General features: G+C 45.1%; 2 protein-coding genes across 3 annotated transcripts; both read left to right on the forward strand.

Annotated features, from left to right (window-relative positions):
• The first annotated feature begins 1,838 nt into the window (after positions 1-1,838).
• LOC103713352 lies at positions 1,839-5,230 on the forward strand. Of its 2 annotated transcripts, none has more exons than XM_039114249.1 (5): positions 1,839-2,625; positions 2,761-2,803; positions 2,918-3,001; positions 3,134-3,269; positions 4,120-5,230. In XM_039114249.1, the coding sequence occupies exons 1-5, from the start codon at positions 1,983-1,985 to the stop codon at positions 4,399-4,401; spliced, it is 1,188 nt and encodes a 395-aa protein (XP_038970177.1). In that variant the 5' UTR covers positions 1,839-1,982; the 3' UTR covers positions 4,402-5,230. The 2 variants fall into 2 exon arrangements, with proteins under 2 accessions (XP_038970177.1, XP_008798468.2); XM_008800246.4 differs by having other exon boundaries at positions 1,853-2,625; positions 2,746-2,803.
• Positions 5,231-13,342: 8,112 nt separating this feature from the next.
• On the forward strand, positions 13,343-16,654 carry LOC103713353 (galactan beta-1,4-galactosyltransferase GALS3). The gene is made up of 2 exons (XM_008800248.4): positions 13,343-14,813; positions 16,148-16,654. Exons 1-2 carry the CDS (start codon positions 13,642-13,644, stop codon positions 16,491-16,493), a joined length of 1,518 nt encoding a protein of 505 aa, XP_008798470.2. The 5' UTR covers positions 13,343-13,641; the 3' UTR covers positions 16,494-16,654.
• Positions 16,655-19,667: the final 3,013 nt, after the last annotated feature.

Below are 19,667 nucleotides of genomic sequence, written 5' to 3' on the forward strand. Positions count from 1 at the left end.
ATTAGTATGATCAAAGTTCATGTATACCATAACAAAACCACCATTTGCAATAGAAGTATAATTGTTTAACATGGAGTAGTAGGTTGTGAATTTTAAGGGACTGGACCACTAATATGGCTAGGACACAAGTAACTGTAGCCAGGGGCTTTAGGCCCACGTTTGGTCTGGTCTCCCACACGAAAGGCACCCCGCTACGTAGGACCAAGTCTTCCAACTTCCTTGTTGGCCTGGGGGACCTAACCTGGTGAAGGATTGATGTTTGATAGGGCTTTGGATAGCTGGTGCCAGTGGCAGCCCTGACATTGAATTAGTTGCAGGATAGGCAACTGCACTGCTGAAATAAAAGGGGATCTTCTTGCTGTCTCCTTAGAGCTAAGATCAGCAAGGTAGGTCTTATTCGGCTTGGATGCAATGCATGAGGATTTATAAGAAAGCTATGTTGTCATCAAGTACATTTTTCTATTTCCTTTTCCACGTTTCTTTTTAGAAAGAAATGAGCTCACATAGAGTACCATAACAATAGACTTGTCATAGGCATGATAGGACTTTTATACATGTTCAAGGGCATCCTAATGTATCATCTCTGTTATGTCTTTTGCAACAGCATCAATTGAGTGCTACAGAAGAAATTTCGGTCTTAGGTTTCTTAAACTGAAACATTTTTCCTTGAAGATAATCTGAAACAATTACTAAACTCAAAGACTTCGTTAATCTTTATGCATTTATTTTGCCCTCTACTTACTTTTTTTCCATAGTTTCTGTTATCATGTACTGAATTCAATCATCCAGTCTCGACTGCATAGCTACGGTTTTCTATATAATGTTTCATATTTCTGCATCGGATGCGCTAAGTAACCTAAAATCATGTGCGGTTAAGTTGCTCATGCGACGCTTTGTGGTTGTTAAATGGTCATTATCAGAGGTTTGTTCTAAACAACAACCAGTTAGTGGACATGAATCTGCCGTGGGAACCATCCATGTGTCCCAAGAGCTACCCTCCCAAAAATTAACAGCCACTTCCCCCACTTGCAAGAGCGGCAGCAGCACGTACGTAGTGAACAAATAGCATTTACTCTCGCTGGCCACCCTTCATTGTTAGCTTTATATCATGGCCAAAACAAGGAATCCAAGAATTGCCCCCACAGCGCAGCAACCTCCAATAAACTCCATTACAACATACATCTACCCTATGGACTGAAGAAAAGCCTAAAGGAAAAATTAACTTAACCGGACTGTGTTCACCTGCTGAAATAGTAACACTCTGCAGACCCTTTATGAGGACAAGCCAGGCCCATTGATCTGCAATGAAGTTCATATAAACTATATATAACACATCATATTCCAACCGATCAATCAATTAAAAGCTCAGTGCATGCCCTCTCATTGGACGTACTCGATTCATTGATATCATCTCTGATTGGCACTAAACAGATGCTTGCAATACCAAAAAAAAAAAAGACTTCCTAATGATCATAAACGTGCGTGTGGCATAGAAAGAGAAGAAAGAGGAATTGGAACAGGATTCCTGCCAGCTAAAAAGAAGTGTGGAATGATCGAGTCCTTCCCCTGCCCTGGCCTTTCCTTGTCCACCACTTCACCTTCTCCAAGTTGCGAGGGCGAGTGTGATCGCCCAACTCGACCCATGGATGTGGCCTTTGGTCTGAGGTAAGTCCCGCCCCGAGGAGAGACCGAGCCGGGCCATGGGTCCCTGTCAGGCCTCGTGCCCGGGGATCCCTATGTCCCAACCAAAAGCCACTCCACACAAGCCTTTTATGGCAGACTCCAACCCCTCCATGTTCATACTCCCTACCTTCCTCTGCCCCCCCAACTCTCTCCTCTTGTCCCCACCTTCCCCTCCCTTTCCTCTCCACCTCCCCTAGCTCCTCCCTATGTCCCAACTCCAAAACCAGCATTAACTAGTGTTCAGGGACTCTCCCTCGCCCCTACTTCTCTCGCGGCCAGCTCGCTCTCGAGAAAAGAACATGTGCAGCTCCAGAATCAAGTCAGGCCATGCAGTTGGCCTCGAGGCGGTGGCGCAAATTGATGGAAGGGCAGTCTTGCAGCCTGCTTGCAACCGTATCGCAACCTTGGAGGCCTGCAGGCCGCTGAAGAAGACCTTACAGAAATCCGTTTCTTTGCCTACTTCCTTCCCCATCACTAGCGCCAATTCCGATTTTGATGCTGACGAAACTAAACTCGTTGCCTCTTCGCCCAAGCCTCCCAAGTTCTCGCCGCCGGTGTCTCCCAAGGCGAAGCCTGCCAATGTTGTGCTCAAGCGTGGCAATGACCCCAACGGTCTGAACTCGAGCGGCGAGAAGCCGGCGACACCCAAGGCCTCCACGAAGCCGACTCCGGTGGTGAGGAAGAAATCGAAGAAAACTAGCAGTGCTGGCCAAGGTGGCCCTCCCGTAGAATCCTCCTTGTTTTCGAGCTGTGATAGAGCTCCAGGCAGCATTGCAGCGGCTCAGAGGGAGCAGGCTAGCCTCATCCAAGCCCAGAGGAAGATGAGGATCGCCCATTATGGGCGGACAGCATCAAAGCTTGAAGGGAAGGTAGTCCCAGTGGACTCTTCCAGCAGTGCTAGCCTGGAGGAGAAGAGATGCAGCTTCATAACCTCCTATTCTGGTAATAAATACACCTCTCTTAATGTTGGTTTTTTAATGTATTTTTCCTTGGAGCTTCTCTAGAATTATGGTCATACTTAGCTACTCTCTTTCTGATTGTCTGGCTTGTTATGATGAGTAGACCCACTCTATGTAGCATACCATGATGAGGAGTGGGGAGTTCCAGTCCATGATGACAAGTGAGTCTGCAATCCCTCCCTCCCTCCCTCTCTCTCTCTCTCTCTCTCTCTCTCTCTCTCTCTCTCTCTCTCTGTTTGGAGGCTAACTACAGTTTTGGAGGTCTGTTGCTGCAGGATGCTGTTTGAATTACTAGTGCTATCTGGTGCTCAGGTTGGATTGGATTGGACTACCATATTGAGGAAAAGGAATGACTTCAGGTAGAATAAAGTGATCGTTTTTGATAAAAACAGAGTGTTGATTTGTGATGTGAATGACAGTTCTGTTTAGGAAAAGAAAGTTGTTGTGATTGTTTTTTTTTAATTATTATTACGTTGCGTGCACAATTGCAGGGCAGCTTTTGCCGAATTTGATGCAGAAGTGGTCTCCAAGTTCACAGAGAGACAAATGAGCTCCATCAGCTCGGAATATGGGCTGGATTTGGGGAGAGTTAGAGGGACCGTGGACAATGCTAGCCGAATCCTCGAGGTATCTCAACCACCCCTCATTTATCCCCTTTTCTCCTTCTCAGATATATGTTGTTATTGCTGAAACAGAAACTGATGTATAAAAGCATAAAACCACTTTGCTACATGAATCGATAATTATGCATTCTTTATTAAATTGGTCGTTAAACAAAGCCACCTTTTAGAGCTTCATTTTGCCTCTTAGGAATCCTGCTTCTCAGCCTAATCGAGCACCAAAAGAAAGAGGGAAAAAAAGAAAAGAAACTGCGGAATCACTCTCGAAGTTTTTTTGTACAAGGAAACCTAGCTCTGGCTGGTGAAAGGCATCATATTGTTGTCTAAGCTAAAAGAAACTTCAATAAACAAAAGAACTTCTGATTAGGTAACCATGTCTATAAAGATGTCTCCAAAAACATTCGCTCGCTTGTGATGACAACCAATGGCAAGGAAGCGAACAGCAGGGAGTCTCTATTATTGATTTTAATACAGTTTTAGTAGGGTAAAGACTTGGCCACATATGTACAACCACACATGCACTCATTATTCTGTTAGCAACCAACATTTACATCTCAGTTAAAAGCGTCACCAACATTTGCTCATTATTCCTAATTATTAAGCTTCTTTTTGATCTGAGAAGTCGCAAGCGTGGCAAAATAGATAAGGTTATTTGAAGAGCAAAAGTGACTTCACACTTACAGAACCCCCTAGATATTTGTGACAATGATTGCACCTTAAGGGAAAGACTTGTTTCCAGCCAAAATGAAAGCTGACAAGACTTAACTAATCCCAAACTCTGAATCATTTGTTTATCTTCTGAGTTCTGCTACAAGTTTTGAACTAATCATGCAATGCATGTGCCGGTCTTGGAGCAGGTGAGGAAGGAGTTTGGATCCTTGGACAAGTATCTATGGGGGTTCGTGAACTCCAAGCCCATCTCCACCAATTACAAGACATGCAGGAAGATCCCGGTCAAGACCTCCAAATCCGAGTCCATCAGCAAAGACATGGTCCGCCGGGGCTTCCGGTTCGTCGGCCCAACCGTCGTCCATTCCTTCATGCAGGCCGCCGGTCTCACCAACGACCACCTCATCACGTGCCCCCGCCACCTCTACTGCTCCTCCATCGCCGCCGCCGCCGCCGCCGCCGCCCATTGACAACCCCAACCATCTTTACCCTTCGATCTAACCACCACAATAAATATATATATATATATATTATATATATATATATCTTAGTATTAGCCTTAGCTTTCTTTGTTTGGGTTAGCAAAGAATCTAATGGGGAGCGACCGGTAGTGTACAGTCTTTGTTGTGAAGCGTTGTGAACTTTTTCTCAGTGACAGGGATGGATGAGGCGATGAGGAAGGAGGGTTGCGGGGGGCTGCATGTGGCGAGGGGACAGAGAGCACGTGGGGTGGCAGGCAGCTTCACATTTGTGTGGCAGAAGGGCTTTTTCCTTCGGCCGTGCATGTGACCACAACACGCTTCATTATTCCCCATTGTCATCCCCCCCAGCTCGACTTCATCCCTTTAACAGGCTGTGAGAAGACGAGAGGACCCACCAATGGCGTTCGCCACTAGCCATCCTTGGCTTAATGGGGGTGTTATTCCTCATTCTCTTCTGAGTTCTCTTTCTTTCTCTCTCTCTCTTTCTTTCTAGGTTGGTGCTTGCTTGCTTGTTAGAAAAGAGTTGTGACATTTCCACTGGTCTAAATGCTTTTTGGCTTAAAGGAAATGAAGCCCCTCTTGGTGGTGGGATGGATGGGCTGGCTCTCTGGAGGTCAAGTGGGGGTTTTAGATGTTGTCATGTGGGTGTGCAGTTTGCTTAACAGATAGTGTATACTCTTTTCTTTTCTTTCCTTTCCTTTAGACATCTGTAAAAGAATCCTTTTCCATGTGCTCTCCCTTCTCTTTTGGGTTACCTTTGCTCCTTCCTTGTAGCCAATTATTGGTACGTGTTTATGGTGATAAGTTATGCCTGGAAGAGCATCTTGCTGTTAGTTGGGCAATAACTCTCTCCTAAACAGCATGTAGACCTACCTTAGCTTCGCTGGATGGAGTTGGCAACATGGAATGGCTTCTTACTTTGGATTGGTGGCGAGCACAAGCTTTGTTCCATGCTTCGCACGCACTTAGTATATAGCGTCGATCGAAATATCCGAGTCACGACTCACACGTTATAATGAAGGTCTACTCTAGGAAATACATAGAACAAAGACGCAATATCTTTCAAATATCATCAACTATATATGCTCATAAATAATCTTTACAAGTAGATGACACTTCTTATTCTCGGAATTCTGCTAGGACCAATATTCAAGTAGAAGATTCTCTAACAATTAACCAGTTTTATAACCAGGTCCTACAACATGGTGCATGGGAAAATAATTGAGACTCATTTGCACGATCTTGTGTGCTTTGCAGCATCAAATTCCTTATAAACTTGTTGCTAAGATTTGTTTTCAGTGTGGTGCTAGCTACTGGCCCCAAAATTTAGGATTATAGTAATACTATATCGGCATGAAAACTAACCTTTTGTTTAGATCTCCATAACACTAATTATACTGGATAAACTGATGAAATTAACTTTTCTCATGATTTTGTTATGATGTGCTCGAGCATGTGAGTACTCACTAGGTCTCTTTTGCCTTAAAGAAGAAAATTTGCATGGAAAGATGTGATATGGATGTTAGAGAAGCCAATAACAGGACCCGGTCTTTCCATTTCTACTAAGCAGATAAGCAATCAAAGCTTGAGATTTTTCTTTAGACGAAAAAAAAAAAGAAACTTTATGCACTTATGCATATATATATATATATATATATATATACACGCAGATATTTCATCTTGGGTACATGACGAGTTATCAACTTCAAAGGTATATCTGAGCTGAAGGATTGGATCAACATGGTGGGCTTATAGAATAGAGGATGCTCGCATTAAGAGAGTAGCCTTGCAGTGGTGGTTGCAGAGTAGGTACAAAAACAAGTAATGCGGAATAACTGCAGACTGACTAACTTTTTAGATGTAGAATAAACAACTTATTTTTGAATTGGCTTACTTCATTTCCTTATGTCGTTTGTCCTTTGATATGCAAATAAACTGAAAGACCTCCTCTTTTAACCTATAAGCATACTAAATTTAAGCAGACAAGATAAAAAAAAATTGCAGGGATTTACAGCACCCAAAAATAAAAGCTACCAGGCAACTGGTCAAACTCTGCAATAGCTCTTTAATATCAGCAAGGCTGGGTAAATTTAAGAGCTTTTCAAAGATCAGAAGTCACAAGCAACTCAGTAAGTGGTGCCTCCCATTCTTTAAAGATGCCTCTATTTCAAATCTACCCGAGCACTTGGACAGAGGCAGAACATTGGATTGGGCCCATATTGTTTAATTTTGGCCGAGGCCCAGTCCGTGATTAGCTCTAAATGGAATGTACTGGCGCAAAAAGGAAGAACAAACGACAAGAAAACCAGCCACTTGAGCAAATCTGGACCCAGCAGGATTACTTGCTTGACTTCCGACCCTGCTGGGGTATGAGTAGAAATGTACATTGAGCTGTGTTGGCCTATTAATTGAATGGGTTAATCCCAGACCTGGAACATCCAACCCAGCTTGAATGCCAGATGGCCTAGAGCAAGAGTTTTATGAGGTCCAATTGTTCAATGCTTACATATCCCATATCATGTATTTAATGAACACAAGATAAACTTGCTTCCTTATGGACATTATGGCAGTTCCCAAAAGGCTTAAAATGAAGTGTTCAACTAAATGCCTGGTAGGTTGAGGATTCATTATGCCTAGGCTGCCCCTTGGTACAATTACAGGCGAACTTAACTGCAACCCAGTCTCGAACCAGCATGAGACAAAACCTAACTCTGGGGTTCTCATCTTTTGAAGAAGCCAGGGGCAGAATTCCTAACCTGTAAAAGTAGATGGAAGTTTGATTTCATCAGCTCCGTTTCTTGGATTGATCCTTAGAACCCATCCTTCGGTCCTAGTGAAAGCCGGTGAAAGCTAGTATCTCGTTATCAACTGCCTTGACAATCAACTTTACGAGTAATGAATTTTACCAGTTTTAAGATAGATTAGGAATTGGAAAGCTTTCGCATAATCTCTCTTTTCATATTCCAAGCATGCACCACTCTCAACATCTGAAGGATATGGATCCGGCTTGTATGTTTTGTGCGAAAAAATGATCGATCTTCTTTTAAGTCGTCAATTATTTGACCGCATCCTACATGATCTAAAAGCAATTCGAACTTTTTAATCCATCTATATGCACGGATCTCAAAGCAGCTATCGGGCGAAGGAGAGTGAGTCCTTTTTTTTTTTAGTACAACGACGGCTCACACCCTACGGGTGTGAATATGGCCAACAAAATCCGAAAGCAACAAAACAGAAAGAGACTCCGGCATTATGTCGTCCTCCCTCCAAACAAAGCCTCCAGAATGGTGAGCCACATAGGAAGCGACCCAATCAGCTACACAGTTCGCTTCCCTATAGACGTGTGTAGACTGATGGGTGCCACACGCCTGCAGGAGTCTGCGAATATCCAGAAGCAGCGGCCTGCCCTCACCTGCACGACTCCGACCCCTGATCCAATCAATCACAGTGGCCAAGTCGCCCTCAAGGATGATCCGGTCTGCACCAAGTGTCTATCTCGCATAGGATATACCCTCCCAGGCGGCTCAGAGCTCAGCATACACCACCGACGAGTCGAAGATCCGCTGGCTTCCCGTCGCTACTAGTATGGAATCATGATCTCGAATGATGAAGCCAACACCTCCGCCTCTCCCATCAGCAGCTATACTGCCATCGAAATTCAACTTCAGGAAGCCAGAGAGTGGGGGCACCCAGGATACGAAAACATATCTGGACGCTGCAAAAATAGAAGGGGTACCCCATATATCCCTAGCCAACCTGGTAGGTGAACTCACCGCAGAGCTAAAGAACTCCTCCGCATGCAGTAATGCCCTGGCCACAACCGCCTACGGGGGCGAGCTGCGACCCTTAAAGACTCGTGCATTCCTGTCCAACCAGCAGTGGTAGGCCAGGCAGGCAACACGAGTCCCTCTCTCCTCCACCCCAGGCCCTGATCCCGGGACCTCCAGAAAGCGCAGGAACTCAATAATGGACGACCACCTCTGCCCCGAATCATAGGAGAGCCCCGCACACCTCCAAATCTGACTGGCCCGTGGGCACTCGACTAGTACATGATAGATGGACTCCTCCACCTCCGGACATACTTCACAATCTGCAACTATCTGCACTCCCCGCCGCACCAGGACACTCCTAGTGGGTAGACAGCCCCATGCTACCTTCCATAGGAACAGTGCGACGCATGGATGAACACGTAGTCTCCAGATCCAGCTACAATCAAAATGCTGGGCCACCGCTCCTCCTCTCATCTGTGCTATGTCGCGTGAACTTACTGTCGTCCGCCCGGACAGACTGCATATCCTCCTATTCGCTGCCAAATCCACCGGGATCAGTAAAGCCAGCACCCGCTCTGCAAGCTGCTCACCAAGCACCCGCTTGACAATATCTGCATCCCATCTCTGCTCCCCCTGGACAAACAAAGCACTCACTGTGCGACCCTCCAACCATCCATGGTCCATCAATGTGGGCCAGTCCTGCAGTGTGCCCTCCGATAGCCACCTATCCTCCAGAATGCTGATGGTCCGACCATCCCCAATCTCCCATTGGATCATCGGCAACACCCCTGGGGCACGAGCACATATCTTTCTCCAGATAAAAGAGGACCCACGTCTTGCTCGGAAAAGTGGCCGAGGTGGTGGGGTCCCCATACTTCGCCCTCAGAAGAGACGCCCAGAGACTCTCCGGCTCCAGAAGAAATCTAATTGCATGCCTAGTGGCCAATATCTCCCTGCGCTCGAGTAGAGAGTGGACTCCCAGCCCACCCTGACTGGTTGGCTGACAAATGACCTCCCAAGCCAGTAGGTGAACGCCCCCTCTATCCCCACGGCACCCCCAAATGAAGCTCCTGAACATCCTCTCCAAGTCGCGGAGCACAGAAATAGATACCAGTGTATTGGATAGTAAATAAATAGGAATGAAACTCAAAATTGACCTCAGCAGAGTAACTCTACTCATCATCGACAAGGTGCTCACCTGCCAGCTCTCCATCCTACGTCTGATGCTCGCCTCCATAGATATGCACTCCCCTCGCCGCAAGCGCCGACCCATAATCGGGACCCCAAGGTATCTAAGAGTCCCCTCCTGCTCGTCAATTCCCAAGCTGCTCATGATGGAGGCCTTCACCCTAGGATCGGTCCGCGGACTAAAACTGATGGTGAACTTAGATAAGTTGACCATCTGACCTGAAGCTCCACAATATCTCTCCAAGATCCCGCTAATAGTCTGTGCTGATCTCCATGTCGCGCGAATCAATAGCAAGCAATCATCCACGAAAAATAGGTGTGAGATGCACGCCGCACCCCTCGCCAGCCTATAGGCCTCAACCTCTTGTGATACTGCTGCATAGCGAAGTGCTCGAGACAAAAAATCTGAGCAAATGATGAACAGAAGTGGTGAAAGTGGGCAGCCCTGCCTCAGGCCCACTGATCACTCAAAGTACCGCGATGGGGATCCATTTATCAACAATGCAAAGGATGGTGATAGGAAGCAACCCTGTATCCACCTGATCCACTGTGAGTGGAAGCCAAACATTTCCAAGGACCGCCTAACAAAGTTCCACCTCATCCTGTCATACGCCCGCTCCATATCCAGTTTGACCCCCATCAAACTCCTAAAACGGGCCACTCTCTGCAGGTCAGTCATAAACTCATGAGCATAGAGGATGTTATCAGAGATCGAACGTCCCTCAACAAAAAGCTCCTTGCTCAGGGCAAATGATCCTGGGCAGGATACCTCTCAATCTCTGAACCAACACCTTAGCCACCACTTTATGCATGGTCGTGCACAAGCTAATAGGTCGGAAGTGGCCCGGCTCGACTAGGTCCTGTCTCTTGGGGATCAATGTGATAAAGGTCCGCCTCCACTCCTCGGGCATTGACGCCAATGCAAAGAACTGCTGGATAGCCTCTAGAACCTCCTGTCTAACAATCTGCCAGTACCTCCTGAAAAAGACTGGGGGGAAACCATCCAGGCTTGGGGCTTTGTCCTCACCCAGGGACCAGAGGGCTTCCTGAATCTCCATATCCGACACTGGTCTGATCAGCTCAACATTCTCCTCCTTAGTGATCTGCACCTCTGGGACCGGCCCCCAAACACCGCCACCGCCATCCATGCCCCCTGACTCAGTCTACCTGGCATGAAAAAACTGCTCTAGAGTCCTCCTGACAACCTCCATGTCCTCTGACTCCTGCCCACTACCATCCCTAATCGTGCGAATCTTGTTCTGCTGTCTCCGGATGATAGTCGACTGATTGAAAAATCTCGTATTGCGGTCCCCCTCACGGATCCACTGAACCCTTGACTTCTGCCTCCAGAACACCTCCTGCTGCATGAGTAGAGAGTGATGCATAGCCAAAAGCCCCCTGAGCTCCCCCTGATCCTCCTCAGAAAGTCCTCCACCACTATCCTCTCGAGCCTGCACCCTAATAATGGATGCTTCAACTTCCTCCACCCTCCTAAACAAATTCCCCATTTCCTCCTTATTCCACCTGATCAACCGGTGTCTAGTCAACTCAAGCTTCCGGGTCACCCTATACATCACACTCCCTCGAACAGGCGTTCACCAAGCCTCTCTCACCACATCCCACGACCTTGGGTAGGATAACCAAACTTTCTCAAACCGAAATGGACTATAAATCTAGACAGAGTGTGAAGTACTCACCAGTATAGGGCTATGGTCAGAGGCAATCCTGGGCAGATGGTGCACCCAATAATCTGAAAATCTCTGGATCCATCTGGTCGAGGCAAATACTCAGCCTATCCCTCCCAAACTCGAGCCCGACCCATCTGGTTGTTGCACTATGTAAATCTTGGACCTGTGAACCCAAGGTCAGCTAACCCATTGGACAATATAAAATCCTGAAATTCTCGGACCTCAATTTTTTTTGGTGAAGGCCTTCCCACCCCTCTTCTCCACCGGGCCATCAATGCAATTGAAATCCCCTGCTATCATCACTAGGTGCCCCAACTGTATAAGGCTGGTGGCCTCCTTCCACAGCACTCTTCTTTCCCTGTAGTCTGTGCTCGCATAGACTGCCAATAAGGCCCATGGGGGAACACAACCCTCTGATATCACTAAGGTCACCTGCTGCCTGCACTGGTGAAACACGTCAACGCTGCACGATCCCAACCTCCATAACACAATAATCCCTCCCGACAACCCCTGCGACTCCACTGCATATGTCCCTCAAGACTTCGGAATAAAACGCTTAGCCCGCTCCAGACTAACCCCCGACAATCTCGTCTCAAACAGAATGCAAATCTCAGGATCATGAAGGCTTACCAATTTTCGAAAAGCCGGTCTGAAGGACGACTTTCCTGCCCCCCTACAATTCCACAGTAATACCTTCATTAAGGAGACTGGATAGTGCCTGGCTAAGCCCCAAATTCCTGTGACCCATCCTCCTCCTGCGACCCACCCATCTCCATGGGATAGCCTGTATCCCTCTGACTCTGAGCTTGCAAAACTTCCTTCATCTGCTTGACAATCTCGGCATGAACCAGGCCACCCGCATCTTCTTCTCCACCAGCGTCCCGGTTAGATCTAATCTCCCGCGCCCCAGCTTCCAGCTGCCATACAAGGTCTCCGTGTGCCCCATAGACCTTGCTCTCCCTTTCGGCCGCAAATAACAGGCTAGCCACTGGAGCCCCCGCCGGGATCTCGCCGCTATCCGTCGATGAGGAGGCCGAATTAGACTTCCCCGGCAGTGCATCCTTCTCGCCATGCAGCGCCTTGCCGCCATGACCCCCATTCACCGCTCCTCTGGTGCTCTGGACCTCGCCGGACCCAACGCCAGCTGGCCGGACTCCACCCAAGACCGCCAGCGACAGACTTCGGCTGCGGAACCTCCGCCGGTCAGCTTCCTGGCTTGCTACCACTGCCCTCGGCACGCATGGCACGGAAAGAAACCGTGCCAAAGCAGATGCGCCGCCTCTCACTAGAGAACCGGTCGAGCTCCAGGGGGTTCCCCACCTCTGCCACAATCATCCGGATAGCCTCCATATCCCAATACTCAACGGTAAGACCAGGCAACCGGATCCAAACAACCATGCGACTCACCGAGTAGATGCCCGAAATGAAATCGAGCATCCATTTCTCCATTGCCAGCAGCTGGCCCGCCACCAGCCACAGGTCAGCTGCGAGCACCGCCGCCCGGTCCTCGCCAGAGACGAACCGGATGGTGAGAAACCCCTCTAGCATTGGCAGGACCTTAACCTCATTCTTCAACTTGCCTCTGATCCGGAGGTCCTGGGCCACCACTTCCGGGGAAACCCGCTGCCCCAGGCTCTTGGCGATCACAACCGTGTCCATCCAGAGGCTTTTGATTTGCGCCACCCGCTCCGACAGAACCACCGCCACCCGGGGGTACCTTCGTTGCAGATCCTCCAGCTCCGCCGTAGTGAAGCGATGAAAGAGGTCCTCCGACTGTCGTATAGTCCCTCCTGCCACCTCCGACCACAGCGGAGTGGTCTTGGCCTGCCCAGGAGCATTGTGTGAAATCCGAACACCACCGGAGCCGCTTGGCTCTGCCGAGCCAGGGGCTGCCATGGCCGCGCAACAGATGTTTGATGAAAGATGTCCGCCCGCATGATTATTGATGCAGCAAGGCGCTGCACATAGAATAATTCTTCTCCTTGATGTGAGTCCTTTTTTTAAAAGATATAGTACTGGTCCAAATGATGCAACGCGGAGATCCGTGCGCAGTCGTAGAAGGCAGGACGACCCACACCGGAAGGAGGGGCACCGCCTCGTTCATTTCTTTTCCCACGCTCCGCCCACGTGGCTCGGCCAAAACCGACAGCAGCCTGCCTTCTCCTCCTTTCCAGCTTGTTCTCGTCCCTTTCCCCCTCCTTTCCTTCCAATGAAACCTATATTAAATAGAAAGAAAAAAATTCACAAAAAAAGATTAAAAAAAAAAGAAAAAGGAAAATAAAAGAAGACCCCTGACAAAACTAAAATCCAAGTACAACACCACCCTTTTCCCTTTCCTTCCAGAACCTAAACAGGGATCTCTCACCTGCTCCTTTCCCTTTCGCCCTGGAATAATTGAGATTGAGAGTGAGCGAGTTTCTTTTCAAGGGAAGGCATCTATCTATCCACCTGCTCTTCCAGCCCGGCCAGCAGGCGGCGCTGCCGAGTTCTTTCTTCGCCTCCGATCCTATTTCCTCGAACTTTTCTTCTTTCCAATCATCAGTTTCTTTTTCTCGGGTGGTGAGAGCCATTGGAGGTTTAGAATGGCAAAGGACAGGGGGAAAGCGGGGGAGCGGAACGTGCTCGTCGGCGTGGTCTGGAACTGCGCCGACATGAAGCTCCTCCTCTCGTCCCTCTTCCTCCTCTGCTCTCTCGCTACCCTAATCCAATTCCTCCCCTCCACTCTCGGCCTCTCCTCCTCCGCCGATCTCCGCTCCCTCCTCTATTCTAAGTTCTCCTCCTCCTCTTCCTCCCAAGCTCCACCCCTAAATCTCTCCTCCTTTTCCTCCTCACCATCCTCTATGCCAACTCCTCACCCTCTGAAGAACGAGGAAGTAACTCCGGAATCCGTCGTGAAGAGGGCCTTCAACCCCGTGGGTTCCGCTGCATACCTCTTCGTCCAGATGGGCGCCTACCGCGGCGGTAACAACACCTTCGCGGTCATCGGGCTCGCGTCGAAGCCGCTCCATGTCTTCGCCAGGCCCCGATTCACCTGCGAGTGGGCCCCCCACGACGACCGCAGCGCTTCCGTCACCGCCCCCGGTTACAAGATCCTCCCCGACTGGGGCTACGGCCGCGTGTACACCGTCGTGGTGGTGAATTGTACCTTCCCCGCCGACGTCGGCGCCGACGGGTCCGGCGGCCGCCTGATCGTCCGCGCGACCACCGGGGGCGGCGGCGATCGAGCGCTCGACGTGGAGGAGAGATTTATCGCGCTGGAAGAGGCCCCCGGGAGCGTGAACGCCTCCATATTCTCGGCACCGCCGAGGTATGATTACCTCTATTGCGGCTCGTCGCTCTACGGGAATCTGAGTCCCCAGAGGGTAAGGGAGTGGATGGCCTACCATGTCAAGCTCTTCGGCGACAAGTCCCACTTCGTGATCCACGACGCCGGCGGCATCCACCCGGGGGTGATGGAGGTTCTCCGGCCGTGGATGGAGAAGGGGTTCGTAACGCTGCAGGACATCAGGGAGCAGGAGAGATTTGATGGCTACTACCACAACCAATTCCTAGTAGTGAACGATTGCTTGCACAGATACAGGTTCATGGCCAAGTGGATGTTCTTCTTCGACGTCGATGAGTTCATCTATGTCCAGCCGAAGACCACCCTCGAGTCTGTCCTCGCCTCGCTCTCCGGCTACACTCAGTTCACTATTGAGCAGATGCCAATGTCCAGCAAGCTCTGTCGCTCCAGCGATGCCGGGAAAACCCCAAGGTGAGTTCCAAATGCTCTACCTCAACCAGCATTGCCGTTTCTTCTGTTCAGCACTTTTGAAATTGGAGTTGCTTTCTCTTTTTTTTTTCTGCTTATAAGAGTAGTAGTTCTATCCAGCTTGTGATTAGAATTAATATTTCATATGCAAGATTTCTGGTTCTCTTTCTCTGCCAACTGTTTCATTCAATTAGCCGTTGCCTTGCTACAGTGTGAAATGTACAATGAGTCTGTTTCTGGTGGTGGCACCTGTAGCATTATCTTAATTTAAGAACAGAGATATTGAAAACCTTTTTATCTTCTTATTAGCTGTAATTAATGTTTTGTTACTCAAGCTTGTGTTCGGAGTTGATGTGCATGCAAACAATTTACCAATCTGTCTGCTTCTCATATATCTTTTTCTGAAATAGCTGTCTAGTGCTGCAGCCTAAACTCTGTCTCAAGTGTCTGTTTCTGGTGGAAGAACTTAGAATAACATTGGTTAAATTAAGAATATATATATATACATTGCATACTATATGTTAGACAATAAGAGGTGAACGAGAAAATAGGCTCCAAAGTAACCCACATGAAAGGTTGCTTCGTAGAAGATATGCATCTCTTCAAAAAGAGTTGGATCAAAAGAGATGTATCTATGTATGGATGTATCTTTTACTTGCATCTATTCATTTGTATGGATGCATCTTTTCATTTAAAAGACATGACTATTTGTAGGGATGTGTCTATTCATTTGAATAGAAAAGACATGTGTCTGTTCTGAAAAGTCACCATGAATTTTATAAATAGAACTTTTCTCCAACCATTTTAAACATCGAATCTTTCCAATTCATCTAGTTCTCTCATATTAGAGTTCTTAGAGAACGTTAGTAAATTCATTCAACGAGAGACGCACATTTTCTAAGAGAGGCAGACGCTCAAAAGATCCAAAGCATCTATGTAGAGGGTAAAATCTGTCTTAAGGATATAATGTCAAACACTATCCTTGATCTTACATAGTTGAATCTTTATTTGAGATCAGATTTATTTATCCATTGATTTATTATTTAATTTATTTTATAAATTCACAATATACACAAACAACACTATACGCAATGTATTTAGTTTATTATTATGGGACACAGACTAAAGATAGCATCAGTACCAGCTTGCTCTGTATGATTAATTCAATATGGTTGGTGGGATGGGTTAGAAAAATAGATGGCACAATGCCGCGTGAAACAGTGGCTATTGGCTGTTGCTCGCCTGGTTCATTTGAATTGTTCCTTTGAAGCGTGTGATTGAATGCCCTTATTCTGGCTTTAGGAACTGATTCCTATATGTTCTTCCCAATGTCGTAGGATGTGGGGCTTTGAGAAGCTGGTGTACAGGGATGTGAAGAGAGGAGTGAGAAGGGATCGGAAATATGCGATCCAGCCTCGCAATGTCTTCGCGACGGGGGTTCACATGTCTCAGAACATGGTTGGGAGGAACCTTCACAAGACGGAAGGCAGGATTAGGTATTTCCACTACCATGGCACCATTGCCGACAGAAGATATCCTTGCAAGGTGTTCATTAATGATACCACCCTCACCGTCGACGGCACGCCTTATGTCTTCGATCCCACTCTCCGACAACTCGCCGGCTCCGTCAAGAGATTCGAGCTCAAGGCCCTTGGTTCCCGCCTCCAGCGCACGCGCCAATGATACCTACGCTCTTTGACTCTTCTCATCTCATTATTATATACACATGATTTTTTTTTTGTTTAATTTTGTTTACAGTTTTTAATTATAATTATTATTTTGGTTATATTGTTGATGGTGGGCGCTTCTTATTATATAAAAATGGAGTATAGGCTTATCTGATAGATAGATTCCCTTCTATTTTGGGCTAATTAACTTTCTACAAGTACTTCGTTTTTGAGAAAATGATTAAAGCTTTCGATTTTTTTTTTTCTGAAATAGTTGATTCACTTAGTATGGATACATTAAAAAAAAAGGTTAAATACAATATATTATGAGCGCATCAGGCTACCTGGAGCTGCCATGGATGAACAAAAGAAAAGAATTTGAGTATTTTAAGATTTGTGCGACGGATGATTTAACGGCGGTATTGTTTATTCGCTGCTAGAGATACGGCCCGAACCCCGGAGGTTCCTCCATTTCCGTGTGGTGACGGCAGATCAAATGGGGATGTCGGTTGAGTTTCGTCCGTGTGGAGTGCCGCGGTTGCCGCGTGCGTGGTGGGACACGCTTTTTGTAATTTTCTGTCCCTTTACAGCCGTTAGGTCGTGGCGAGGTAGAAGAGTCCAACAAAACGGTCGGCTGGAAACGGACTTAATTACGTAGCGATGGGATAGAATAAGTAAATTTTCATTTTTCTCTATAAGCTTAGCATATTTCAAGATACAAAGTTAGAGGTTCGTATTCGTATATGTCCAACTATACCATCGTAGATAGCCACCATAGCATCCATCTTGAAGACAACTAACTCTCATTTATTTTTGAAATACAACTCTATTTTGAATGATATGCTGGCTATCGAATATATCTGTTAGTACTCTCTAGCAATTTTCAGCACTTTTATTGTCAAATGATATCATTACTAATTATCAGAGCAATTGTGAAATAATTATTGATAATGAATTATCAGATCGATCATAAAATAATTATTGATAATTAATTATCAAAAAAATATAGTTATTAACAATAAATCATGTAATTATGTATATCTACATTATTTACAAAGATGGTGTAGAATATTTATTTAAGCTACTATAAATATTTTTGTTGTTTAAAGATTGTGTTAGAATTAATCTTATTTGATGGGCGACAATATGTGGGCCAAGTGGATTCGAGCTCCAAATCTGACCCATCTACTAACGCGTTTGGTGTTGTTTGTGGTCCATCGGTAGAGATATGAAAGATGGAGAGTTGGCAGTGGAAGAGGACACATATAGGTATCCTGTATAGGTGGATAACACCAAAATACCTTGAAAAATTGGTATTGAAAAAAACTATAATGATGGGCAGATGACTCCTTTCATGAGGAATCAAATAAGTACACAAGCAATGAAAAATTGGTGGGAGAAAATGGAGGAAAAGGAACAAGAAGAACCGCCATGGCTAGTAGAAGACAAGCTTATCAAAGTTCTTAGTACATATAGGTAATTACATCTCAAAAAGAACAGCCATGGGCTCCTAATAGTTTGCCTATCAAATCAATCCATTAAGGTGGCATTTGGTGATCCAAATAGATCACCGAGGTAATCTTAAATCACTAGTAATCCTTATTTCGAAATAATATGATCTTCAATAATTTAAGATTACCGTGTTTGGTATGCTATATTTCAGTGGTTAAAGATTCTTAGGTATCTATGAGTAATATGTTTGGTATTCCATAAAAATCCAAGATCGTTCACCATATAATACCAAAACTACCCCGATATATTTTATAAAAATATATTTATTAATCATATAAAATATATTATAATAAAATATTAATATATTAATTATTAATATATTTCATAAAAATATATTTGTTAGTCCTATAAATTATTAATCATATATATATTAATTGTTATTATAGAATCATTGTTTTTATTTATACTTATAATATATTTTTAATACTAATAATTATTTTGATTAGAAAAATAAGGCAAATAGAAGTAATATATTCATTACTTTCATTATATAAATATAAGTACAATAATATATTTTTACTTTAATTTAAAATTATCATTGAATATTAACATGACAATAATATGATTAATAATTTATTATAATATAATATATAATATCAATATAATATAATATCATATGTATAATTTTCATATATTATATTAATGGTATACTCATATACCTTTTTTTGGGACTAAAGGATATTTTTACTCTTAATTGCCTAAGATTACTGCTCTAGGGTGATCTTTGATTTCCGACCTCTAGGATAGGTATCCCATCACCAAGTTGGACAAAGATTCGAGGAGTGGGAGTGATTTGTGATTACCGTCACATAGGATCACCATGGTGCAACCATATACGATAATCTCATCACCTTCATCCACATCACTCTTGATTTTGGGATGAACACCCATACCAAACACCCCCTAAAGGGCCTCCAACGGTTAATAGATTGAATGCATATTAACGTTACCAAAAACAAATCGATATAATATAGAATACTAACAAAGTAAACTACATGGGTCATGGATGTGCATGGCTAGTTACATGAAGCCAAGCTCTGCAAGCACAAGAGCATGTCATATTTAACCTGAGACTCTATGTGCCCTACTAGGCTCCCCTCATTAGGAATGGTATAAATACAAGTAGACATGCATAAACAAATTTAATATAGGACTAAATAAAGATCAATAAAGAGTTCTTTTTAGTGCTCTAATATTTGAGCTCTTCCATTTAGATCTAATATTTTGCCAAACAACAAATAGCAACTAAAAATCCTTTAAAAATCCTGAAAAATCTAAAAAAATATTTATAATTATTAAATAATTTGAATATATCTAACTGTTTGATCTCAGACTTACGTTTAAAGATAGATATTATCAAAGAAATCTTGCTAATGGTAGATATCTAGAAAATGAAGATCCACTCAAAGTATATCTTACGTTTAAAGATAGATACAATCTCGGTGGAAGTATATCTTTTGCTAAGCTTTTAATTATTGCTTGCAGTTTTATATTTTAAAGCCTTTCCTTAGCTTGCAAAGTAGCATTTTTTGTATTGATGTTTTTAAATTTATTTCCTTTTCCTTCATGTGTAGGTATATTTGTAGATCCACTCAAAGCACAATATCCAAGTTACAAGGAGAAATTCAGCAAAAATGAAAGCAATAATTATAAAAAGGTTTTTCATGATGGGAATCAC

Source organism: Phoenix dactylifera, chromosome 16 (genome assembly GCF_009389715.1).
Source record: "Phoenix dactylifera cultivar Barhee BC4 chromosome 16, palm_55x_up_171113_PBpolish2nd_filt_p, whole genome shotgun sequence".
Lineage (NCBI taxonomy): Eukaryota > Viridiplantae > Streptophyta > Magnoliopsida > Arecales > Arecaceae > Phoenix > Phoenix dactylifera.